We start from the raw sequence: 26,978 nt of genomic DNA, 5'->3' as shown, positions 1-26,978 counted from the left end.
CTATTGTTTTCCTACATCATGTTACCCATAGTTATAAAAACTGCCTGGTGATGAATCACTTGGAACTATTTTTAAATGCATCTACGCAAATGATATTTATAGTTTATGCTAGCTTATCTGTCCTGCGTGTTTTTCATGTTAGCACCTTTTAAAAGGCTGACAGGAACAGCCAGGGCAGAGCAGACGGCAGGTCCACCTTGCCCCATGCCCTCCTCGCAGGGCTCCGCATGGAAGGAAACGTCTTCCTTTACTCCTACTAGACGAGTTTCAGAACAGAGGCATAAGGAGCCCCAGGGCTTATCTCCAGCTCCTGCAGATGATACTCTTCATGTACTATCGTTGTTACAGTAGTGCTTAGACCCAGCCAACTTCTACACGAGCGCTGCACAGAGGCTGTCCGCGTCTTGAAGAGCTTACGCTGCAAATATGAGACCGTTCCACTGGGTGCATTGGGATATTTCAGATGCAGATTATCTCCATGTTCCAGAGGGATGTATATTCACACCGAAGCATGCTCACCTGTACATGCACAGCCCAGTAGTATTTAGGATCCTGCAGTTGCTTTGTTATAGGGAAGGGTGATCAGAAGCAGAAGGAAAATGGTCCTGGCCTAGTCCAACCATCATATCATACACCTCTCACCCCTGACTGAGGTGCCTTTTCCAACAAGGGATTCCCTTCTCCCGCCCAAATTGCTCTACACATTTCTAGTATCTGTTACTGGATTTTTTTTTCATTTGGCTTTGAGAAGATACAACAAAAGTTGAATATATAGGACACATGGGGAGGGTATTGAACGTATTTTAATACCTTCTTACTGCAATTCACTAATTCATTTATTATTTGACCATTATTGTACAAAGACAGCTGTGTAGACCTTTCTGAAAGAGCACAACTAATTTGGAAGCAATGAAAACAGCAATGTACGGCATGTTAACGATGCTTCCACCTTTGGAAGACAATCCATTAGCTTTTTTTAAAGAGGCATGAACAGGTTATTTATTTTTTTAATAATAACACCTGAAACGCAAAAGAACTTTATCAGGATTCACATGATAAGGATGATCCAGACCACATTGCCAATTTGTAAAGTTGGCATTTTCAGCAAGAGATTCCATCTCAATGCTGGTGACATAACACCACCGTAAGTCTGTGAGGAGGAAGAAGATCCCTAAACTAGAGAAACCACGGGGCCTATACTTAGAAAAAATTTTGCAAGATAATTGTCTTTACAAGAGTTGAGGTCACTTCAGGGTTGTGTGACTGTTGTGGTGAATGCCTGCTGATTCTGCACAGAAAATCGGCATTTGTGACTTGACCAAGGCCATGGAGGGAGCCCGTGACGATTGATTGCGAAGGAGTTTACCCAGAGCTCTGGGCGACGCTGCCCTCTATCACTCTGACCTCAGCTGGGATTTTCCAAAAGCCGAAGGACCTGTACTCTGGGTAGCTTGGAAAAACTGACAGACAGTGGATCATTTCAGGGACAACCACCCATGACAGGTGACTGCTTGCAGCGGTTACATTTTTCAGGCTTGTCACAAGGAAATAATGTTTCTTTTTAAGAAAAAAAAAAAATCCAAGCCACCTCCTTTTCATTTCTCGAAGGAGGGTGACACGTCCACAGGCACTGCAGCATCACAGAGGTCAGCTCTATGCTGTATCTATAAATCTGTCTCACTCATTTACCAGCTTAGCAATCCTCACCTTGAATAGCTGCACTACTTGAGCTCCAGGAAACTTCTGCTGCTTATACTAAGCACATATTGTACACTAGGAACATATTCAGTCAGCCAGATATTTCACACTCAGTATAATAAACTTGGACCTAAACTTCAGTTGGCTTCCAAGGTCCTTGGCTCTGTCCAATTCTTTAACTGTGTATGAAGCTGACTTTGTTTTCATTTTTTTCTTCCTTCTACCAAGTCACTTGGCTCTCATTAAGATACCTATTTTATACTCTAAAGTCCAATACATGAGCCAGATGCCTCTTCATGAGCAAAAAGACGTAATACATACAGGTTAGGTACAGTCCAGTCAACACATTAATCATAATCTGGAGGGTGATATTGAAAATAAGTAAGTTGGAAGGTTTTGTTAAAGACATGTAGCATGTTGAGTAACTTTGCAATTTACACAGCTTCTGAATCTACAATTAGTAATTTCACAGAATATTTTGGGTACTACTTCACGTATGTCATTTCAAAAAGTACCTGTTCAGCTTTTAGCTGATTTAAGCACATATATGCATGCAAACATATGGATATACACGCACACACACACAAGCTCCGTGCTCTTTTGAAATACCTGTTTTAATTAAAAAAAAAAAAAAAATCACACACTAACAAGACACAGCTCCTTTCAGTTAAATTCACTAGCATTGAACACAATGTTTTACATTATTCACATAGACTACACTTCCCTTTGCAAAATTACAACAGATAGAACCAATTCAGGGAAAAAAAAAAAATTCATGCCATTTAGCATATAAATATAAGAAGAACCATAAAAAAAATTAAATCTCTAAAAGCTTCACAGCTCTGGGAAAGAAATACTTTCATTGCAGTGAAAATATTAAGCTTTCAAATAAGTAAAACAATCTCAAGAACTGTGCAGTGACCGTACCTGGGAAGCATCTTTGTCCCCCGAGCAGTTCCACTTTTCAAAATCCCTGTAAACTCCTGTTGTGCCCAGCTGCCAACTCAGGTTAATAATAGCAATGAGCCATATTCATCCAAAACCACAAGACTGTCAGGTGACATATCAAGAGGTCTGAATTTAACTCAAACAAAAGACTCTCCATGCTGCAACGCAAAAGGCTTAATCCTAGCAACAGGATCACAAAAACCACCTTAAAGAAAGCAGTTCGCTGAAGCGCAATATAGGCGTTTGCACCGGGCTGCGTTTGCACTGCCCTGGAGTTTCGTAACCCAAATCCTGCCCCTCCATTCTGTTGCACAGCCCGGGATTTCTGCTCAAGTAAATAACTGCCCGTCTTCCCCCGCTCCTTTGTCTCTTCCACTGTATCGCTGCAGAGAAGATCACTCTAATTCATCAGAAAGCTAAGCGCTGCTTCGGCAGCCGCCGGAGCGTACACGTCAGTCCCATCTATCCTCCTCCTCTAGCGAACGCGACCGGAGTCGAGTCTCATGACCCAAGTCCCCCGGCAACCGTGGCGGCCGTCCCGCTCCTCCGCGAGCCGCGACCGTCGGCGATTCAGCCCGCTCGGACGAGAAGCGAGGGGGCCGAGCGACGCGGCCTCCTTCCAGACTGCACCCCCGGCCTTGACATTCCTGGAAGCGACGGGATGCTTGTGCCGGAGCCCGGGAGAGCGGAGGCAGAGGGGTGGAAAAGCGAGCGCTGACGGCCATCATGTGACCCAGCTGTCAGCGCGTGCCACCTGGAGCCGCCATCCGCCGCCGCCAATCCCAGCGCCGCCGCCGACCCCTGCGCAGGATCTCACCATCCAAGGGAAGGCCTTCGAAGGCTCGACTCCACCGGCTCCCGTTGGCACGCGTGCTGGGAAGGGGGGGAAGAGGTGCCTGCGGCGACCCGCCGCGCCGCTCGCTGCCTGCCTTCGCGCGGCTGGTTCTCGCCTCTTCGGCGCGTTCGCGGGCTAAGGAAAACCAGCTCTGCTCCCTCTATCGCGCCGGCACCCGCTCCCCCTCCCCATCGGCTCCTAGAAGAACAAAGAAAGCACTGTATGCCCTGGAAGGGCTCATTAATATTACAAGTGAAGCCTCAGGGATGTGCAAGACAATTGGATGGCAATATATAGGGGTGGGTTGGGGTTGTTGGTTGTTTGGGGTGGGTTTTTTCTTTTGGGGGGGGGGGGGGGGGGGGATGCGGAATAATGCCCACAAAGAAATGCTGACCAACCCGACAGCTGTAAACAAGGTTTCATGACTGCTCTCGTGGTAACCCAGGCCATGCTAGGAAGGCTGCCCGGTACATCACAAAAGCAAAGAGCTTGCTATTTAAAGAACTTTTTTTCTCTAAATTGTGGGGGAGGAACGAGAGAGATGGACAGGGAAGTGAAGAAGGAACCGGGCATCCAAAAGAGCAACGAACATTAAAAGCCATCAAGTCTTGTCACAGGTATATGCGGGACTAATCATTCGTACTATTAATTTTGTATTACTTTTGGACAAAACTCAGCAAATATATAAAGGCAGGAGACTGTAGCACCATAGCTCCTACTTCAGGGTTTTTTTTCAGTGTCTGAAAACCTACAGGTTTTGCCAAATACAAAGGCAGCAAAAATCCATTTATCATCAGGATCTCCTGTTCTGCTGCATCCCACAACACAAAGTTTAGGGCTATCGATGATTCCCCCTGTATCACAAGAGTGGTGAGCTGATGCACTTGTTCGTGGGCTCTGGCCCCAAGACCCAACAGCCCCGATAATTTTTTGCCCTCTGGGATGGATTCCACCGGTGAACACCGAGCTCCCTCTCCTGCTACACATCTCCTGGATTAAGTTTAGGGAGAAATCCTTAATCTATTGGCACAACAGCAGTTTTGCTGCTGATTTATAGGAAGGTGGTATTTTTATGCTTGGTGCTGGGCAAGCGTTTTGACACAAAAGCAGTAAAACTACGAGATAGATAATTACTTGGTTCCAAATCCAAAACCGTTATCTTTTGTGACCCTGAATGTTTTGTAGGAAATTTCTCATTTAGAAATGAAGAGCTGAGGCCCTGACCTCACAAAGACATACATTACAGACTTGGCTTTTCATACATGACTAGTGCCCTGGAATTCAATGGAATTACTCACATGAGCAAAATTGGGCATGTGCTGTTTACAGGACCCATACCTTAAAACCAAATCTTGCCTTTAAAGCTTAAAATGCCAAGCCTTGGGAGTTGTAAGCAATAACATTTGACCTCTCCTACCTTCTTGATCTAGTGAAAGAAATGTGCTGTGCAGGGTAACTTCCTTTACCTGTGTGGCAAACGCATGGCTCTCTAAAGGTTACTGATGTCAAAAGTGACCTTTTTTTCTTAGGCATGCAATGGTGAGAAGTTCAGTGCAATGCATTATGTAAACATTTATTTACAGGAGTAACATCTAAAGTTTCCATTTTACCTCAGGGTAACCTGATGCGTGTTAAAGACAAGTGCTTTGAAAGTGGACCCAGCCTCCATCCAACAACTGACCAGGAAAAATACTGGAAGAAATTTCTCTTCAAATAGAGACAGACTCAAAAAGTGTACGGAGAGTAAATAGTGCTTTAGCCAGATCAGTGAATATTTATTGCTTGAGGAAGGACTTCAGATACTCAGTGTTGGTTCAAACACACTGTCACCATTCCCACATCCAAGAAAATACTCAGGCCTCTTTAAGATTAAACATGCACTGTCGTCTTCTCTAGGTGTATATCCAGGCACAGTGAACATCCTATTTACTGATCCAGAACAGAGGAGATAAGCTTTCACAAACAACATCTGATTCTAAATTTCTGAGGACAGCGAGATGTTCTGGTCACACCAGTATGTACCTATGGTATGTTAAACCCGGGTCCAAGCCTGCACTCAAATCCAAGCCTACTGGCTGCCAACTGCAGATGCAAAGCCATGCTCAGAGAAAGTTCAGGGTACGCAGGGATGAGGGAACGCAAGGCAGGTGTGCAGAACCGTAACCCACCCTGCTCGACTGACACAGCAGCATCCCGTACAGAGGGCACAGCACAGCCCCTTTGCCACCCCTCCTCGCTGCTTATCTGCACTGTTTCTAGGGAGGTGAAATAAAAATAAAATCCAAAATAGGCCACTGGTTAGCAAAAAAGCTATAATTACAATATTGGTTGTATTCCAGATGCAGTAACTTGTTTTCACCTATGGTGTGAAAGCTTTATGGGGTTTTCAACAGGTCTACAGCATCTATTGTTGAAAAGTGTCTCCAGAAAGGCAGCTTTTTTTGTTTTTTCTCCAAGTCCAAAAAAAGTACCTCATTTACCACTAGGTAGTATTTGGCTTTGGCAGGGAATATGATACTCTCCAACTCTCTGAAAGGGTGCAGGCTTCCCCCCCCCGCCCCGTCTCTGTGTGTGTGTGTGTGTAAATTTGAACTTGGAAAACAAAGCTGATAAATGTTTTTCTGAAGCTAGATAATGTTAACAAGTTCAAAAAATAAAGTGATCAAAATCTCCTGCCTTAGCCCATCACCTTCCAGCGAGGTCCTGGGAGGGCACTTCAGTATCCATGCACATCCACCCAACCGAAGATGGGAAAGATGTGGGTGATGGTGTCCAGCTGCATCGAATAGCCGAGAGGATGAAGTACATCCCACCCAAGGGGTTCTGTGCAAACCCCGATGCCAGACTGGGGCTGTGGCTCGTTCTTAAACATATATAAGCCAAAAAACCCCTCAAGACAAAAGAGCACTAAAGAGAGTTACTTTCTTCCTTTTTTCCAGAGGCATTTCTGAAAACATTTAGAATTACTGGAAAGGCTCATGTGCACCTTTTGGGTATAAATCATCTGATTTTAAACCGAGGAGACAACAGTTTGCTCCAACCACAATCTAAAAAAGTAATGAAATGATTCATTTTTGTTCTCCACTGCCTTAACGAGTTTTTTTAGTCTTTCTCCTGAAAGAAGGCTTCCCTCACACATTGTAAACACACACAACAAAGAGCCAGTAAGCAAGCCAAGAAATGTTTATTGCTTAGTAATGCACGAAGGTAGGAGCTGGAAGCCACACTAGACAAAAAGAGAGAAAACCAATTAGGATTTTATTTGAAATCTGACTAGAAATACTTGGATAGCACTTCTCTACAAAATACTCGCCTTAATAGGATTACCACGGAGCTAGACTTTTAAATGTGCTTTCCGTACATTTTTGCACCCCTGCAAAAAAAATTCCACTGAATTCCTCACTGCTGGAGAGGAAGAGTGGACAGTATTAAAGCATAAACCCTCCGTATACCACTGGAGCACATACACATACCTGCACGCACCATAGATATGCGCACACAAACATAAGTCCAGCCAAAGGTCAGCAAGAGCCAAAATGATGAGAAAGATGTCTGTAAGCAGTCCGGAGGTTTTTCAAAACCTAGGCCCCATTTTCTTTAAAGGAAACCAGATTCTTAGATACTGAAAAAAGTGCTTTTGATATGCAATACTACAAAAAAAAAAAAAATCAACAGAGAACCAAAGTTTATAAACTCTCCATAGACAGGATTCTCACTAGCACCAAGAGGTCTCATAAGTGGAATAAACTGTCTCTACCAGCAGTGTAAAGGAGCATCAGCATAAATACGAATCTGCCTGGAAGCATTCCTGGAGGGTATGACATGGAACACTATCTTTCTTTTAGGAACGTGAATGCTGAGACCTCAGCAGATTGACTGTCCCTTCACTGTTCTAATTTATCAAGTAATGATAAAAGATGCTTAAAATAAAAATAACTATCAAAGTAAAAAACTGATGCATGGTTAAGCTACTGGAACATTGGTGTTTGTTTTGTATCACATTTCCAATTGCAATCTACTATAAATAAGACACCGAACAAACCTCCATAATACCAACTGGTACTGCAAGACAACAGGGCATTTTCCCCCTGCCAAACAGTTATTTTATTGTGCACTCTCGGGTGTGTAGAACAGACTAATCTTCTGCTGTAGCTATTAAAAATAAAGTGTAAATAGTTCAGTATTGTGTGCATTTAATGAAAAGTTGGGGAGAAAAAAGTTCCAATACAAATTGCTCTTGATGCATACAAATAGTTGTTGGAAATAAAGAATTATTTAAAATCACACAGAAGTATCTAGTGTAGCAGAGGAGGGTTGTGAGGGGAAGTCTTTTTTCCCTCTTTATGCTGCGTAATTCTGGAGATATCTAGATAGGTTCTTCAGTCCCTAAATCCACACATAAAACTAACTTCTCTTTTCCATCCCCTCTTCAAAGTATGAATGACAATACAACACTCAGTGACATGCAGCATCTATCTTTGCCTGATACACGAGTTTCCAGTAGGCAATAAAGCAAACTTCGCCTGTGAAAACCAGCATCTATGTTACATCTGAACTACCACTGTTGAGAATTACTAATATGATAAAAGTTTGACTGTTTCACAGTGCTAGACAGAACAAAAACAAGCTCACAGGCTTAGATTTATCAACTGCAAAAGTTGCTTAGGTAACTTAATGGTGAACTGATGCTTTTTATTTTGGAGATCACGGATATTAACAGATGATACAATGAAGAGAAAAGAAGATACATCAGAGTCAAGGTTGACTGCAAGAACCCTGTTGCCATGAAAATGAAGACATCTTAGAGGAATTGCTATAGCTCCACTATTGCTATCAACTCATAATAAGAATAATAATAAACCCTTGAATGACTCCTGATGTAACAAGAGTACTTTGATTGAGGAATCCTACCATTTTCTTTTTTTTAATAGACAAACATTGAATTGACTGTATTTATCTTCAGCTTAAAAAGTCTTTAAGGCTTTTATTTTCATGTTCTTCCCAGCAACTGTAAGGACTATGGCAGTTTTGTTTTCTTCTTTTTACACAAGTGAAAACCAAGATTCTCAAAACATTACTTCAGGAGATACAGGGGGGAAAAAAAAAAAAGCTGCAAGGTGCATCAACAAATTGCTAGTGTACTCTAGCTACGCCTGACATGCCATGTGATATCTGCACCAACACCGAGTAAACACATCTAAAGAAGCATTTTTTTTATCAGATGGACAAATGAAGAAATAAGTAACTTGTTAAAGGCTAAAAGACTAGAATGTAAACAGCTACATTTTTTTATGTCATGCTTTTTAACCTGTGAGCTGTGCCAGGGTGGGGGAGCGGGGCCGGGCGATGCTGTGCCCAGGGTCCCAGGAGGCAGGGGGTCCCTGCCGGGGCTGAGGACAGCCCCGAAACCCACCAGCCTTGCACCAGGCAGGCCAGGATGACCCCTGGTGGATATCTTCAGCCTGGAAATACTGCACCGTGGAAGCACCCAAACCACCGCTACCTCCAGCGCCAGGGCAATAAAACCGCCTGCTGTAGACCCAGGCATCTGCTGCACAGCCCAGCATGTCCCAGGCGCTACCTGGGAGCCCACCGCTGTGTCAGGGTGGAGGGAGCCATCTGCTTACCCTGATTAAAACATCCTGTAATACTTGTTTCGTGAGTTTTATACGGGGAGGAGGGGGTAATACTGCCTCGGTGGTGAAAGTCATACAGCACGAGCAGGCGGCGTGGGGTTTTGAGCATTCCTTGGCTGTAGGCCACGTCCCTGTAATTGATTAAGGTGGCTGCACTTGTGACTCAGTGATAATTGAGAGCCCAATAAATCTCCACACAAGTATTTGCCACACAGAGATGGAAACCAATTGTTAGGGACCCTTCATGAAGAGCTGCGAGCAAAAGAATTACAACTAATAATAAAAATATCGAGAATCCCCCCAGGCCACTCCAAAGAGCTTACTGTACTTCCTTGCCCAACGTCACCTTTTCAGTTAAATCACCAGGAATGTCAAATGCACAAGGACTACAACTTCAAGCTTTCAGCTAAGTCATCTCCAGCACTCAAATCATTCCAATGTCTCAAGATTTTGTCCAGTACTTCCAAGTCTTCTCTTCCCCCTACCCCAGGTCTCACTTATCTGTACAGACAGCATTGCTTTAGCCAAGATTTACGTGATCTTTTTTCCCTTGGGGGGGGGGGAGCAAAGCTGCAGCTGTTCAGGGTTCCTTGGAGAAGGAGGAAGACAGATGTAAGTAGTTATTCTCCAAAGATTCACAATGATCAGTGCCTGAGCAGCATTTTACTCTGTCCCTCATGTGACTGTTTAATTAGGTGTTGATTCACTCAGTCATGAGACACAAGGAAACAGGGCTGCAAGCCCTAACGTCAAAGAAAAAGTAATGCCTGTTCTGCCAGTTTCTGTATTAGCAAAGCACAAAGGGGACATCCAGTTCTGAGAAGCAAAACTCATGTTTCCTTGCCCATAAGCCAAACCATCAAATCACTTCAACATTTCCATATGAAAAAAAAAGACGTGAATTATTTCAGAGCAAGATGCTTGTGAACTCCCTGATTATCCTCCACCGTAAAAGCCGAGACTGGCTTGAGCATTCACAGTGCGAGCTTCCCGGCCGAGCTCTGAAGCCCTGTGAGCAGGGTGTGCCCTTCCATCTGGTAATCCAGGTCCAAGCTGCTTCAGGATACCACACTTTCTTCTGGGGTTTGTTTGTTTGCTTTTGAAAAAAGAATACAAGCTATTTTGCTATGGCTTTATTCTTGGTTGTTAACTGAAATTCTTAGCCTTCTTTTTACTAAAAAGCTTTTCTGTTATGGGGTCCAGTTGCCATAGCAACAGGCTTTTAAAAATATCAAAGAAATTTTCAGCACATGGTAAACCAATTTCACAAACTGTGTATATTTGTAATAGGAAAAGCTGGCGGACAATTAATTATATGTACTCTGTTCAACCGAGGTTTGACATGGGGATAATCCCAAAGTGCTGCTTTCAGTCTAAAGCCTGGTGGTGTAGAGGACTACAGTGAACTTTAGCTTGCTGCTAGGTCATTTATCAAGACAGTCACATAAAATTAACAGATGATGATCATTTTTCCAACGAAGGTGACATTTAAGCTCAGTGTGTCACTAAAATGCATTAAATGCCAAAAGCTTTTTTTCCTGAAGAATACTACCTTAAACCTTTGATTTGTAGCATTTTAAATATTGTGTGTTTGTAGTCTTACCCTCCTCATTTGTGTAGGTTCCCCTAAAAAAAAAATTAGACTCTGGATCAGCAACTTATTTAAAACACATGCCTAATGCTAAGCACATGAGCAGTTTCATTGGGAGCAATGAAACTACTTACATGCTTAAAGTAAAGCACATGGCTTAAGCAGAGTGCTGACTCAGTCGTATTCCCCCCTCAGATTTCACCAAAACCCCATCTCAGTTACACAGGAACAACTGCAAACTAAAGACAGAGGATGATAGTATAAACAAGTATAACAAATTAGTATCTATGGAATGAAATCCCAGTCTGGCCTACCCGTACGTGATGTTCATTTATACCGATACCCCATGAGTGCTAATGATAGATACCCCCCATCAATCAACAACTGTCTGACACCACTGTGTTTGTCGCTTATGATCTAAGCATCCTCCAACACCTTCAAAAGTCCAACGCGATGCTTGGCACAATTCCGCAACGGCATGCAGAGCGGTTACTTGCTTCTGTGACAGCTCTGTGCCTGGGAGCCTTTAACCGTTCCCCTCAGTTAACCCTCAAAACTACTAACCAGGAAGTTCGCTGCATTTCAAGACTGCTGCCGGGCTCTGAACCAGAAAGAATTAAGAACACTTTCATAGATCTGCCAAATAACATTAATGAGTATCTAGGTGGACTGGATCTATCCTACAACTGCTTTTCAGGAGGGAAGACTTTTCCAGCTTGGCTCCAACCCGTGGACTGAACATCCCTCCCTTACTGGCTCTACAAGTTGAACGGGCCCCTACTTAATTTGCGGAAGGGACAAGATCTTGATTTGTGCAGATACTGCAAGAGCCCCAAGACTACTGTGAGGAGCCTAGACTGCTCAATTCTCCAAGGCAAGAGTCATGCTGCTCAATTGTTTTCCAAATTAAGCATGCAAAGGTGACCCGAAACTATTTCAGGTAGATCTATATAGAGCAGACACTAAAGACATTGCTTGACTTCACTTTTATGTAACTCATAAGGACATGAGGACAAATAAAAATCAGATGCTTGAACAAGCCACATGGCCCTACAACTTCATTTACTATCTGCAAAAAAATACAGACTGCCAGAATAATGGAACAGCCTGGCACCTAACACACAAATGCACTAAAACTGTGAGGTCCTGAATACTTTGGTTCCCCAAAGCAGAAGAGCACTTAAGCATGCTTTTAGCTGTCAGCCAGCTAGTGGTCCCTCTGATTTTGAAGGAGCTGTTCAATCTTTAAATCAAGCTTAACAAAGTGCTCTACTGGGTTTGCAGTAGAGTGCTTTGCTCAATGCCATACTGAACTCTGTACTCTCAGATTTTCTGCTGGCCACTTCAGTTTTCTAAGTCTCGCTACATGCTCACAGTCTTGGGTTTCTAAGAACAGTAGGAATGGAAAATACAGTGTAGGACTGGCCATTGCCCTGTGATGATTAAACAAAATAAGCTTTTCAACACAACTATCCATCTAGAGGGATTTTCCATGCAGAACAGCTGAGCTGGTCAAGTCTTACTAAAAACTCCACGAGACAGATACCTGCAAGCTCTGAGCATCAGCTGAAAACAGCCCCTATTTGTCCACATAGCTTTTTTTTACTGTTAAAATCTTGGTCTGTGATAAAGAAATTGCAGGTTCAGCTCAGCGTGCCCTCCCTGGGTATCAGCACCGAAACTCACTCCAAACACACGCCTTCTTTATCACGGGATTGAGCATGAACACAGAGTCCAAACCAGCTCTGCCTCACAGCTCACAGAACCAACAGAAACACTTGATAAAACCTACATTGTTCCACTGGGAGAGGTTGTACTTAATCAAGATATATACATATATTTAGTGTATGTTCAATAAACCCCTTTTTGCCAGTGGTAGTAGGTTTGATGAGAATGTAGTTCCAGACACTCCCAGCCAACACAGCTTGCCAACAGATGTGGCTGGGGCAACTCCTCCCTGACTCCACGAAGGATTCTCCTGGGGTTGCAGCAGAACAAGCTATTTCTGACTAGCTCCCATCAGCTCAACATCAGCTCTTGCATCTTCTGTAGTTCACGTACCACATTCTAACATGTACAAAAAACCCATTTATTGTTTCCTCTTATTCCTATGGAGTGGCAGACTCAGCTTTGCTTTCTCATTCAAAAGCATTTTCTTGCCTCATCTTTTTTCTCCCTATTTAGCCCGTCCACATGAGCATCTGTAAGATGTGGGAACTCAAAGAAGCCTAGTGCTGCAGGTATCCTGCTGTGAACCAGTAACAGCACCACATGAAGCTATTTATTCTGCTGCATCAACAGGAAAGAAAGGCTCACGTGCTGGCCAGCAATAGCTGTCAATGCCACCAGGACATTTTGGACTGGGCCGTATTGTTGGATTTTTTTTTTTGGAAGGAGCTGTTGGCAAAGTAATCGCTCACTTGGCTCTTCCTTTCCCTTTCCCCTCCTCATGCTAGCACATGTCATTTGAAGTGACACAGCAGTAACCCCAAACAGGATGCACCCTGCTGCTTGTGGCAGGAGGAGGAGGGGATGGTACAGCACCCAGGGGAAACCATCAGAAAGGAGAGGCAGCACTGCAGGTCTCAGACAGGACAAAACTAAGAAGAGAACAGAAAAATGGAAGGGAAAGTGAGCTGGGCTTTAACTCTTTTCTTCCTCTCTCTTTGTGTGTGCATGTGTGTAAATACTGGTTTCCAAAGCAGAGCACCAAACAACAGGGACAGTGATGATGAGGGAGAACATTACGAGAAGCTGAGAATACCAAGCAGAAAGAATCCTGTAAAACGTATGCATTAAATCACAGCAGTACCATCCAACTGCTTCCCACTACACCTGCACACGTACCTTTGTATCTTTCTTGAACACAGGGCAACTCCAAAACGCTACCACTTCATACTCATTGCACTCACTTCACACCCAGCGTTTCCAGCCTGACTTTTATTTTCTGTACTGTCATCATTGCTGTTATACCTGCCAAATAAAAGCCCACTGTACCCCTCTCCCCTCTGCTTTGCTGCCGCTATGCAGAAGGTGGAGCTAGACCACCTACAGCCCGGGGCCCTTCTCTCCATTGACACATACAGAAGCGGGGGTCTCCAGCTCCCCTAGGGCTGTGTGCACTGTGCTGATGAACGCAGGGAACAATCTTTTCTTGAGGACAAGAAAAAGTGAAAGAAAATAAAGATGATAGTTTTCAAAAGTCTCTCCACCTCTTCTGTTGCTAATATCTTAGCTTATATTTATACAGCACCTATGACCCCCCCCTCAATCTTAAGACAAAAATCTTAGAACCATGGTTCTGATCTACAAAGCAACGAGTCTGTCCAGCATTATATCAAAACAATTTAGGCCTGTCTACACAGCATACGCATACACTGAATTTATCCATCTCACTGCTGGGGGAAAGACAAAAGACCTTACTACAAAGGCAACAGTCAAGCACTCTGCTGGAACAAGGTAGGTAGGCTTTTGCTTTATGGTCTTTTGATTACTGTAATTTACACAGGTGCACATACACTCAGAGCCATGACACAAAAGCATCTGGGTGTATTTTGAAATATACATATATATGTATACAGACACACACATGCACATGTATATATACATATAGGAGACAGATCTGAGAGTAGGGTCTTTCTTGCTCTTAGGATCTCTTTTCTTCCAGCATAAATATCCTTCAGTGAAGCTCAAGGCTGCAGCACTGAAAGCCTTCAAACCCCAATGAGTTACACTGAGGATGCTGAGGACTTTATAGGACTGGGTCATTTTGTATTTGCCTTCATTTCTAAGTTTCTCTTATTTTTTTAAATTTTATATACAAACAATCTTGTCAAACTCCCTGTTCCCTGTGCATTTTATTTTCCTCTGTTTCGTCTATCTATACAGATAAGAACTATTGCCATTAGTGAATTTTACTTTATCTTGCATGTTTTCTTCTCCAGTGTGGGTGTGGACTAATGTCAGCTCTGAGTGTAATTTAGCTGATTTGTCCTGCTAGCTACTAATAGAAAAGACCAGTCTTTACATGAATATATACCAAATCCAGGTGGGCAAAAAAACTCCAAAACCCAAAACCAAAACCCAAACAAACAAAAAACCTAATACCTGGTGTCTTACCTTCTGACCCCAATGTGAAAAAAAGTCTTACACAACACACAAACACAAGCTATCTAGCAGTTCTGTGAGCATTCTTCAATTAAAAAAGAAAATCTGATGTCACATTTTAAAACAGATACATTTTCAGACAAACCAATTCATTTGAAGATAACTGCACATAAGATACTGTGAAAAAACCACTAAAATTTAAAGCAAGTACATTAAATCAGTCTTATAACAAAGCGATATTTTTGCTTATCTGATAAAGAGTTTGATAAACTTTCTGTTTATATGAAGATATAATTCTCTTACCATCTCATAAGAATTTATTTTAAGTTGCTTTGATTTTTTTTTTTAATTCTATACTTTTAATTATGCCTGTTTTGGAAAAAAAGAAGTCATGAGTTCATGATTAGCATCTCTTGTATGACTAGAAAACACACGTAGTTAAGAAACCAGTATGCTCATTTTCACAGCTTCTTAGCCCTCCATGCTGACAGTAGAACAATTTCCTCTTCTACTAAGAAAGTGGAGTAATTTCCAGTAACTCACAGCAGCTGAAATATGTTTAAGTACTGAAAAAAAACCAACCACCTATTTCTGTCTAACTATTTAAGTTGTATGTCAGAGTTTGGGCTGCCTTTAAATAGAAACACAGTTAACACTGTAAGCCAATTCACTGTCCTAACATTTGAGGCATTTCTTTAACTCTGTCTTAGGAGGGGGTAATACTGTTATTTTTCCTGTAGGAACAAGAAAATTCTGGCAGACTTCTTCCTTAACAGCTTCTCAGATGTTCAGATAATGTCATTCAACTAGAACAAGCTTCTGAGAAGGAGAGTGCGCTCACCCCATGTTTTGCAGCCACTGTTCCCTGCACACACAACCACACAGCTTATCACCTGCACCTATTTTTCATTAACACCTGAACTAACAGCATTTTTCTACCAATTTCTGGTATCAAATTTCATGAAAAGGAGTAAACAAACCATTCAGCTGACTCTCCAAATGGCAAGAACATTTTCTAGGTAGGTCTTTGCTGGAGGGGCGGGGGCGCAAAAAAACCCCAACAAGAATCTCATTCCTGTTTGATAGTTCATTTCTCAGCTAATTGCTCACACATGATTCCTTCCAATTTACCATCCTCTTTCATAATTACCCCCAAACATGGCAAACTAAGTGCTGAGTCCACAGTCTTTGGAGGCCTTTTTTTCCTTGGGACAAAGCTGTGCAAGGAATGCATGAGGCAAGAGAAATGTGGGTATGTAGTAGACAGTGTGTGTTTCAGTACTAGCTAGAAAGCAGAATAATTCAACAAACAGATTTTGATATTCTGGTATTCACAGTAGTCCAGGACTGGCCTTTCTTGTGGTCATAACATAGCCATTCCCTGAGGAAGCTATGAAGCCACATGTCTACTGTCTTCTTCCAATATGGCCATACTCTGGCTGTCTCCATGCCTCTTCTGACATGCTGACTGGAAAGAGCAACACGAGGAGGTGTAGACAACTCAGAGCTCCACGGGTACAGCGGAGCATTAGGCAGTAACAGTACAATGGGCAGGAGGCACCCAACAGCACATGGAGGATTTTCACTAAAGTTACAGAAACTCAGCTCACTCAGACTTCGGTTCTCGCATTCTCCACCACACACAACTGAAGTCAATCAAAAAGTTTAGAAATTACTAAGAGGGGAGTGCGAGACCCAGCGCAGCACTGTGTGAGCCACCATTTCCATAGGTACCGAGGCTAAAATAAAAACCAAAGAAAGCATATAGCAAAGCAATTGCTCCCATGGCCAATGCTCAAACAAAAAATATACCTTCTCTCTCAAAGTGGAAAGTGACACAGGAACCGGGGTGAAGATACTGCTCTGGCTTAAATGGGCACAATGCCAGGACCTAAAGTAAGGGCTGAACTGAGCTCAAAGTTTCTTCGTTTATCAACTAAAACAGATGGCAGAGAACTGCAATTTGGCTGCTGTTTCTTTCCAGTTATATATCACACAAACTGAAAGGGTAGAGGGTTTGTGGTACTGCTAGAAGTTTTATGTTTTGTTGATGTTTTGGCTGGAGCAAGGGAAAAACATTTGAAGACACTGCTAACGAGGCACACGCGGATCTGGAGGAATATCAAATACCATGAACATGCAAGGCACAAACAGTACCTATGTTAAAGGAAATACGATTGCTTCTGTGATGTATTTTACTCATTTTAGGCCAGAATCACTGCTGACAATGTTGTGGAAACATCCTGGAGAAACAGAGCAGGATCAGTGGCGTTTCATGGATCATTTCCACACTTCAAGATCACTGCTTTCAGCAAAGGCTGCCTCCCAGGCCTGCACTCATGATATAACAGATCACAGAGTATTGTTGGATTGTTCACTTGTTCAGGCTGAAGAGGACAGGGGGTGTCTACAGCCGAGCTCATTGTTACTAAGCTGGCAGCACTGCAAAGAGTCCTTCACCCATACAAAATGGGGGGTTCTTTCAAAGTTTCAAAGATAAATAATACATAAAAGCTGGAGGATACCCAGATTATCACTCCAAAAGCACCAGGCAAGACTGTTTAAAATAAAGAGCTTTTACATGTAGTCAAACTGTTTAAGTCCGAAAGTTTAATCACTTGGTAAGGGCTATGAAATTACTTTTTTTAGAAAAGACAGAAAACTTTGTACAAATACATTGTACTCATGGATGCATGCTATATGCACACACCACTAACATTCTATATGCAGTTTGTGTAGTGTTTTGTGCTGCAATTCACATGTTTGAACAAGTTTCTCTGCAGTATATTATATTCTGAATAATAGTATCTACAGAAGCTATCGATTTGAGAAAAGAAAAAGGTCGTACTTACGCAAATGTGCAGATTTACCTCAATTAAAAGCTTTGGTTGAGCACCAAGCAACAGCACAACGCATTGCTGTAAAAATAAGTAAATCCTTTTTGACACAAAGACTACATAGTAACTGTTCACACTTCTTTGGAGCAGAACACATTTCGGCATGTATTTTTAGAAATAAGTGATTAATCCTGCAGAGGGGACTGCCCCTTTTGAATGTAATCGTTATGGTCACATTCCTTAGGCACAGCAGAATCGCATGCGTATTTTGTGCAAATGAGTTTTTCCAAAGGAGTATTTCCCATACATGAATTCTGTCACTACTCAGTGTAAGGTGGAGTAGCTGGTGCATTAGCAAGTCATTTACAGATGAATAAAATTACTTCCTGTTTTTAATGGGCATAACTTTTTTTTCCTCCAGCAGATATTTTATAGATTAAGGTTCTCTCTCTATACCACAAACACAAAATTTTTCAAGTCCTCAGAGACAAATTCTGCTCTTGGCCGATTCTGGAAGCCCAGCGCAACCACGCTGTGGATTCGCTGCTGCAACTGAGCTCTGCATTTTTCCTAATGTTACTCACGAACATGTGATCTTGCAGACATTCTGCTCCAGATGTAGCAATAGGAGGGAACACAGCCTCTGAGCATGAAACCACGGTGTGCGTTACTTTCCACTCGTAAAACACGCTTCTAAAGTGGTCACCTCCAGCATTCAGCCAAAATAACAAAACAAGTTTCAGACTCCAAGTCACACTGGACCAGTTTATTCCAGAACAGAAGCCTGAATTCATCCAAGCTGTCACCATGAGCATACGTGAACTCAGCAGCGTACACACAGAAAAGGATAAAGCCCTTTGAAAACACAAGAAGGACAATTCATCAGTCAACCAGAGGAGCCGATCATCCCAAGAGAACAAGGTTTACAACATGAGACATGTAAACACACCTTCAGTCACCAGAAAACGAATGGTGGAAATGTTTCAGAAAAGGAGAAGACCTCACAGTGGACAAACATGCACATACACCCCATGGTCTTGGCACATCTTCATACACCTATGACCTCACCTGGAGGAGGAGGGGAAAAAATCAGTACCCTTAAGTTTGCAGAAACACCTTCTTACAACACTTGCCAGTGTAACCCAAGTGTAAAGAAGCATTTTTACTCTAGTATACATACACATACATTTTCGGACACGCAGAAACCACGGCAAGAAGTCAACATACTCTTTCTCCCACCGTGGAGATGATGGGCCAGCTCGCTCTGTCTCCACAGAACAAGCATGGGAGCAGGGTCTGTCTCAGCCACATTGGGTCAAACCCATGGGGAAGAGGACAGAGAACATCCATGTCGTCCAGAGGGAAAACTGCCACACTTGCTTGTCCAGCACATACAATCAGAAATTCAAGAAAAACTCAAAGTAAAATCAAAGGATTCCCCTGATCAGCTGGCAAGATCTAAACTAGAACCACAGCCCAAAGGCCTAACCAGCAGAGATCCCGGTGGTAAAAGGGCACCACGCGATTCACTCACTCCAGCCTCTCCTGAAAAAGATTTCTAACTTAGAGGAAGGAGTTGAAAAGCTGGAAGGGGAACCAAGAAAGCGACCGTTCCAAGGGCAGCTTGGCGAGGCAGAGGACTGCAGGCCATCACCAGACAACCCGTGCCGTCCCAGGGGGAGGAGGAGATGTTGCAGGCTGGGAGGAAGCTGAGTGCGCGCTGATGGCACCGACCTCGTGATGTGCACTAAGGGCAGCATGACCTCGTGATGCCAAGTTCTCAAGTCGCCGCAAGATCCCAACCACCACGGGAGATGCCAGTATGAAAGGCAGTAAGGGTGACCCTTAACCTGTGTGTTAGCTCATTTTGTATCTTTACCTCCTTCTAAAAAAGTAGAGAAAAAAAAACGAGCAGAAGAGGGCTTTTCCACTCCACTGTTCAGGCTCCCTGTTCCACTGGCGATGGGAAGAACCTGAAGCAAAGCAAGGGCTAGGCAGGGTACGTTCCCACCAAGGCAGAGGAAAATTTTCCAAGGCACAAAATCAGGTAGGCACAAGCACCCCAACAGTTTTCAAATTATTTGGTTCTTCTCTGCGTTTGCACCTAGCACGATGCGGGTACTTATCCAAGTTAATTCCTTTGGATCTGACGATAATACGAGTAAATAACAATCACTGGCTGGATCGCCAACCCTCTCATTTGCAGCTCACTTAGCCACTGTACAGACCCAGCTTGCAGCATTGCCTTATTCAGAGCTAGCATATAATTTTCAAGGACATGCTGGATCTTTCAGCAGCAACACATGCCTACCTGGAGAAGCACTTGGGAGACATACAGAGCGGTGTCAGAGAGGGCTTGGAGAGTGGCCCCTTCAGCAGAAATTGTCAAAACTTTCTCCATGCTCCAGAGGTGCTTACTGGAACCCATTAATTCATATGTCTCTGCTTCCAAGAGGAAAGCTGACTTAAAACACTGGAAGGTACATAAAAGCTCAGATGACAGGAAATGCAAAACAGGATTTGGCAAAAAGAAGTACTTTAGAAAACAGCAATATACTTCAAAATACAGGCCAAAGTCATCATAGTGATAGAGAAAAATCCACATAAATCAAAGTGAAATATTTACTAGAACTTGCTACACTCAAGCTAATGAATGCAACCAAAAAGCCAAAAACTCTTCCAGAGATATTACAGGAGAGATGGATCTTTTTATAAAAAACAAAACTTAAGGGTCACTAAAAGGCAGAAATGAACTTAATAAAAACACAAGAACAATCTGGATGTTTCAGAATTTGAATAATCTTAAAAAATTATGGGATAAAAGCTTTTTAAATTCATCAGATAACCGGAAAAGATGAAAAGCTGGAGATATTACAAAATGAAGTCCAGCTAAAGCTCTTTTTGAAGATAGACTTTGAGGTGGTGAAATTCCAGGAGTTTTACAACTATTGGTGAAAGACTTGGAGAATGCCAGCAGTGAACAAATAACAAAACACACTATTTCATTAATAGCAGGTTTTGGTCAGACTGGCTTGACGCATCGACAGCACTGCTGAGGAACAGCTTCAAAAAGCCTTATGCGGCGCTGCTAGGATAGTGAATTTACTAGCTGTATTGCTCACAAGGACTGACACGGTTTGGCAAGAGATTTGCTTCCCTGGGCTCAGCCAGGCTGTACACAAAGCTACCTGCCATTGACAGAAAAGCCTTTCACTGGGTGGAGTGAGATACCTTGTTTGCTGTGGAAGGTTAATTCGATAAGAATTTTGGCAGTGGTTTTGTCAGTTCAACTTTTTAAGCTGTCTCTCAAACCTGATGGTACTACAGTGTCCAAACACCGCTGGCTCTGAACTCCTTTGGCATCTCATGAACCCATACCTTAAAAATGGAAAGCAACATGGCAATCTGTGGTGGTTACCCCTGCTCTGAGCACAGGAGGAACAAACACTAAACAGTCCCTGTAACAATACCACATCACCTACGTCAGTGCTAGTCACCTTCAGAAATAATGTGAAAACTTACCAAGAAGTTTTGTGGGTAAAACTTTGACTGGAAAAATCAATGTAAAGACAACTTTCATGTTCCTCCTTCACCTTACTCCAGCCTCCACTTTAAAAAGTCCCCAGCTACATGTCGTTAGATGCCTCCGAGTCTCTTCGCAGTTTATTTCAAGAAATTAGCTCCTAGTTCAAGAAGCAATTATGCCTTTGTAAGACAGCATATAGCATTTTTTACTGTGCAAGAACAATAGCTCTGTAGAGGAACTGGCTCGTGAAGCATCTTTGTATCATGCTACCCATTTCCAGCTCTAGGTCTATTGCAATTCCCTTGATGAATCCCGCTGCCAAAAATTATGTGAAAGGAAACAAATCTCAGGATACCATTTAAAGTCACTGCCATGGAGAATAGAAAGCGTCTGGGCTAATGGGGGATGCTTGCCTAGACAGATTTCAGGAAATACTACTTTGCAGCCAGCCTTAGGCCTTTCATATCTCAGGAACCTGGCAAATTATTCTCTCAATAAAGGAGCGGCAAGTATTAGAGAAAGACCCCAAGAAAGCATGTTTCCAGGATGACCGAAAATGGCCTTCTCCATAAATAATGTAAAGAACATTTGAAGTTATTTATTCCTGTATCTTCCCACTCGGAAAACTGCGCTCATCCTCAGAAATACCCAGATAACCAAAGCAAACCCCTAAAGGAAGAATGTGCGTAAAGACACTCCACACCGTTGGTAAGACTCGAAACTGGAAGGGGTTCTTTCAAGCTTGAACAATTACCACACAGCTGTACCTCTACAACAGGTGCTTTAACAAGAGCAAAACAGTTTGCAAACATTGGTGGAATGCCCCTCGGGGTGAGATGGTTCTTTAGAGCTCCCTAGATTAAAAAAAAAAAAAAAAAAAAAAAAAGAGAGAGACACTGAAACTTTTATTGAGCTGTAGTGTAAAAAGAACTCCTAACTAATAATCTCTCTAACCCCCAGCTAGGTGGGAAGGATATATAGAGATACAAGGGAACAAGTATTTGAACTTCATACATAAGATGGAAAGAAACACCGACTTTCCCCCTTACATACAACCCCAAAATGTGCCAGTCCCATAATTCAGTATTACAGGACCATCCCTCTCCCTCGGCAATAAGTTAATAGTGCTCCAAGCCCAATTACTATCTCAGCAGACACACTCTCCTGCAAAAACTCTGCTGCAGTCCTTACAGCTGTATTTACCATTGGAATTACTGCCCATATATCTTAACAACAAAGATACAACGCCTGAGACCTCTCAGTAATTTACTGAGCTTTGGGCTCATTCTACTGAGCCCATTTTGAAGAACAAAAAGCTGGTTGAGTTACCAGTGGTTTAGCAGCTCCCTCTTCTCCAAAGCACCCAAGCAGACCCCTAGAAAGCCAGAAAAGAAATAGTAGCTTGAAATTGGTATCTGTGGCAGTCAGTAATGTAAATGTGCAGTGGCATACTTTGTGTGCCCACATCATATTTAGCAGAAATGCATGGTTTCTGCTTAGTTTAAGGAAGTTTTTGTAAGATTGTTTCCATTTTACTGGGGAAATTGATCAGAAAATTCTGGAACAGGGTTCATTTAATTGCTATTTAAAAGTGTATATACATTTTAGACATGTACAGCACACAACTCATGTTAACAGCTTTACATATTTTTACAACAGGAATACTTTGATGCTGAAATTCTAGAAAACAACATATCTGAAATCTCATATTCCTAATAACTGTAACAGCCCAAGCCTGGGCTGAGCTCTCCTGTCACCAGCAGCCGCCAGTGCCAGATGCTACAATATGGCCACGAGCTCCTATTTATAGTAAAAGTTGCCCTCAGGGAAAATCCACTCACGTGAGTATTATTTGCAGTAGACAGCGGGTACTCTACACCTTGGAACTCAAGGGTTTGTCTCTTCTCTAGAATACCTGGAGGTGTTTCTGTGTTTCTTGTAAACAGATTTTACCACTAAAATTTTGAATATACTTGCTCACCATGTGAATGTCGAGCTGTACTGAGAGATTTCAGTCTAAGGGCCAAGGCTGCCAATTGCCCTTGGTTAAACTTCAGAGCTAAAATACTAATATGTACTGGATCTATTGTGATTTACCTAAGGCTTGTTCTGCAAAATAAACTGCTTTTACATATATATATAAAAAAAAAAAAAAAGGCAAACCGGTACATCAGCAAACACTTTAGAGTTGCTAACTTACTGGTCATATCACTAGAACTGCTAACCTCTCCAGCACCTAGTTCTGAAGGATTTTACACAGTCTGGCTAGACCCAGACTCATAAAATTTCACACACCCCAGGCACAGAAAGAGATTCTGGGCAGGAAAAAAAAAAAAAAAACCAAAACAAAAACAAACCAACCAACAACTAAACAAAATACATTTCCCCTGAAAAGCATTGTTTTATTTTTGAAACAGTGTAAGCTCAGATTAAATAGAATTTATGTCCTAGTAAATTTTCACAATAAGCCTGACAGAAATGCAAAATATATTCATAGTCAAAAAAAGAATGAGCATCAAAATCATCCTTAAATGTTCTGCTATACCGATGTCACTGCCAGAGTAGTTAGGCTTTTCTCTCTAAGTACGTATTATTGACAAAATATAGTAAGAGAATTTACTTTTTTTTTTATGGTTGTTCTACACAATCTTCTCAGTAAGAGGACAAAGCTTTCAAAGTGAAGACAATCAGAAGTAATTCTGAGTCAGCCCTCAGAATATTTGGAAAATGTTCTGTTATTTAGAATATAAGCAGATAATAATATATCAATCCATAAACATAACCTTGCCCCAATGAAATTGATAAGGCTGTTGCCTTCAGGTTTACTGGAACCAGGAACAGCCTAAAAATCCAGAGTGCTTCTTTCCAGTCTCTAAAGACCCAGCTGTAATAAATAACGGTCTTTATTTTGTGTATTATCCAAAAGTTTCACCAGTAACTGATAAGACCATACATAGTGAGAATTAACTAAAGACTTATCCCCATTTGGAAAATGAAAGCAGCCCTTAGGCAACATGCCCAGAGGGCATCTGTATTAGTCTTCAAAAAATACTTGGCTCTCCTACGCAAGAGCCGGGTCTCCCACCCACACCCAGAGTCTCAGTCAGAACCATCAGCCGCCTCCTGGGATTTTATACCTGTGGGTCCGCCAAAAAGAAATTAACCGCAAATTCACTAGTTACCGGTTGACAGTTCACATCACAAAGTGAAACAGCACTACATAAACAGAGAAAGGTAAGAGCAGACAGAGTGACATGTCTTTTTTAAAATTTCACATCCAGTTTGGCATGGAACGATGCAGGTGAAGAGGGAAGAAGAGACCTTGCCAGTACTGACTCTCACTCCTTTCAACAGAGGGGAGATCCCCACGTTTCTGCCCCAGGGTCTGCACTGCAGCTGTCAAATTAACCACCAGTCTCTATACAAATCCATCACTAACAAATGTCTTAACAGGGTTGGAAAAGGCAAGGCATTATACAGAGCAGTCCTAGTGCCCCTTCCCCACCAAGGGGTCTGATCCCAGTATTAAGCTCATTTAGAAAATAAGACGACACAGACATCATTGAAATGTTTCATCTCTTAGAAAAGATCATTAAAAAAAGGAAACACCTTTGCAGTAAACAGTAGAGAGATGTGTGAGCAGCTGCGATCAGTGTCTTTAAAAGGTGCGTGCTAGAGTTAAAGCACTGGATTTCAGGTAATGTCCAGGAGCATGTCCTGACTCCATACGGACACAAAAAGACCAATCGATATTCTGTGAAAACTGTGAGGCCTAAATTACTGCAGATATACTATTAACCACCTAAATTGCTAAATTGTATCACTGCAGTTAAAAGGAATATCCCACCACATAAAATTAAGCCCATCAGTCAGAGATCTCCCTTTACAGAGCAACCCAAGGGCCGATCATTTGTAGGCAATAAATTTAAAGACAGCGGGTGGGAGGAGAGCTTTACCACACTGTTAGAAGTGTTTCAAGAAGCGCGTAACTCCTACTAACGAAGCATACTGTATTTGCATCCAAGTCGCAAACTCTACCCTTTGAAAGGATTTTGCACGTTACCTCTTCGCTACGCCAGCCAGGACGCGGACTGCATCGCTTTCGAGCGTAGTCATTACCCGCTCGTGCAACACCACTTATTTTACAGCCACAAAAACTACCTGTTTCCAAGAGAACTAACCCCCCGAGGAGGCCCTGGGTAATTTCTAGGCCCCGGCGCAGAAGCCCGAGCAAAGCCTCTCCCCGCACCGAGTCCCCACGCAGGACAGCAAACCCGAGCCGCCAACCGAAACCCCACCGAGGGGTTTCGTGACCCCCCCACGGCCGCCCTGCTCCGGCAGCCCACCCGACTCGAGTGGGCAGGGAAAGGTCTCCCTTTCCTGCCTGCCCGTGTTGTGCTTGGCACCTCTCGGCGGATCCAGTTTTGTTGCGGTTAGAGCATGACAAATTTCACCAGAAACCCTACACCTCTCTTGGCAGCGCCCAAAACTTCACGTTTTCTCCTCCCCCCCCCCCCCCCTTCCACGTTTCTGAGGTTGCTCCCGGGGGATGGCCAGCCGCCTGCCCGCCTCAAGCGGAATGGCGCCTTTCCCCCCCCTCACCCACCCGCGGCATCCCCCGGCCCCACACCCGCCCCGAGGTCGGGGGCCGCTGATCACGACCGGGCGAAGCCCACAGGAAGGCGGCGGCGACGACGGGGCCGAGCTGGGGGCTGATCCCCGCTCCGCAGCGGGCTGCCCGGGGCGGTGTGTGTGTGGGGGGGGGGGGGGGAAAGACACGACCGCGCTGTGAGGGGGCCGCCCTGAGGGGAAGGGGAGGCTCGGCCCAGCCCTGAGGAGAGGCGGCCCCCGGGAGGGGAGGCAGCCGTTGAGGAGGCAGCACGGCGGTCCCGACGTGGCGGCCCCGGCGAGGTGTGTGTGTGTGTGGGGGGGGAAGGCTCCCGCCCAACGCCCGCCTGAGGGGGCCCGGACCAGGAACAACACCTTCGCGCCCCCGGGGCTCCCGCGGCGGGGCGGGGGGACGGACCCCGGGGGCCGGCGGTACGCGCGGGGCTGAGGAGAGCGGGGGAACCGCGGCGAGCGGCCCCGCTGCAGCACGGGCGGCTGCCGAAGAAGGGGGAACGGGGCTACCGCCCGCCCGCCCTTCTCCGGGGCAGGGCGGGCGGCGGAGGTCGGCAGGAAACTCGGCGCAAGAAGTTTGGGTCGGGGGAAGGAGGGCGGCCCCGTCCCGCTTACCTGAAGACGCAGTCGTCCCGGGCGTCCCTGGCCGGAGAGATCAGCCCGTGCTTCTTGTTGAAGAGCTTCTGGAACAGGGTAGGCGGCATCTTGGGGCGCCGCCGCTGAGCCCCCGCCGCCGAGGCGCTGGGCTCCGCGCAGCGCCGTCCCCTCGCCGCGGCTAGTTCCGCCCGCCCGACTCCATTCGGTGTCACAGTCATATGACAGAAATTAGTCACTCGGCTCTGCCAGAGAGGGGCGGGAGGGCGGGCCGGCGGGGCGGGGCGCTGCGCGGGCTTCTGGACGCTGACTGGCTGCGGCGGCGGTCCTGCGGATGGAGCGACAGCCTGAAGCCCCGCCCTCCCCGGCGGGGGGAATCGCCGAGCGGCGTCCGATGGGGAGAGCGGGGCCCCGCTGCGGCGATCGAGGCCGGAGCCGGCGGGACGGGACGGGGTCGGGGGTCCCGCCAGCCCCGGTCGCCTGGGCAGGTCCTGCGGGCGCAGCCTGCCCGCACCGCCGCGGGTCTCTGTCGGGAGCCGGGACGGCGCGAAGCGGGGCCGAGGTGTTTCCCCCAGAGGCTGGACGG

The 26,978-nt window shown here is 44.3% G+C and overlaps 1 protein-coding gene and 1 long non-coding RNA gene across 5 annotated transcripts in view; both read right to left on the bottom strand.

Annotated features, from left to right (window-relative positions):
- The window catches only part of FNIP1 (folliculin interacting protein 1), a 70,948-nt gene extending 44,351 nt beyond the window's left edge, over window positions 1-26,597 (bottom strand). For 2 of the 4 annotated variants that reach the window (XM_052816465.1, XM_052816468.1), the window contains exon 1: window positions 26,414-26,597. In XM_052816465.1, the coding sequence (XP_052672425.1) occupies window positions 26,414-26,502 (89 nt within the window). In that variant the 5' untranslated portion in view covers window positions 26,503-26,597. Of the gene's footprint in view, window positions 1-2,625; window positions 3,428-19,963; window positions 20,110-26,413 lie in introns of those variants that run through there. The other 2 variants (XM_052816466.1, XM_052816467.1) reach the window with 2 other exon arrangements.
- Window positions 15,158-19,953, bottom strand: LOC128155024 (uncharacterized). Its single transcript, XR_008239507.1, has 3 exons — window positions 18,839-19,953; window positions 18,602-18,720; window positions 15,158-18,507 (listed from the first exon to the last, which is right to left on the bottom strand). It is a non-coding gene; the product is annotated as an uncharacterized LOC128155024 (long non-coding RNA).
- Window positions 26,598-26,978: the final 381 nt, after the last annotated feature.

The sequence above is a fragment of the Harpia harpyja genome, chromosome 20, assembly GCF_026419915.1.
Source record: "Harpia harpyja isolate bHarHar1 chromosome 20, bHarHar1 primary haplotype, whole genome shotgun sequence".
NCBI lineage: Eukaryota > Metazoa > Chordata > Aves > Accipitriformes > Accipitridae > Harpia > Harpia harpyja.
Note: the sequence above shows the minus strand (reverse complement) of the source record. Positions and strands in the feature narration are given on the sequence as shown.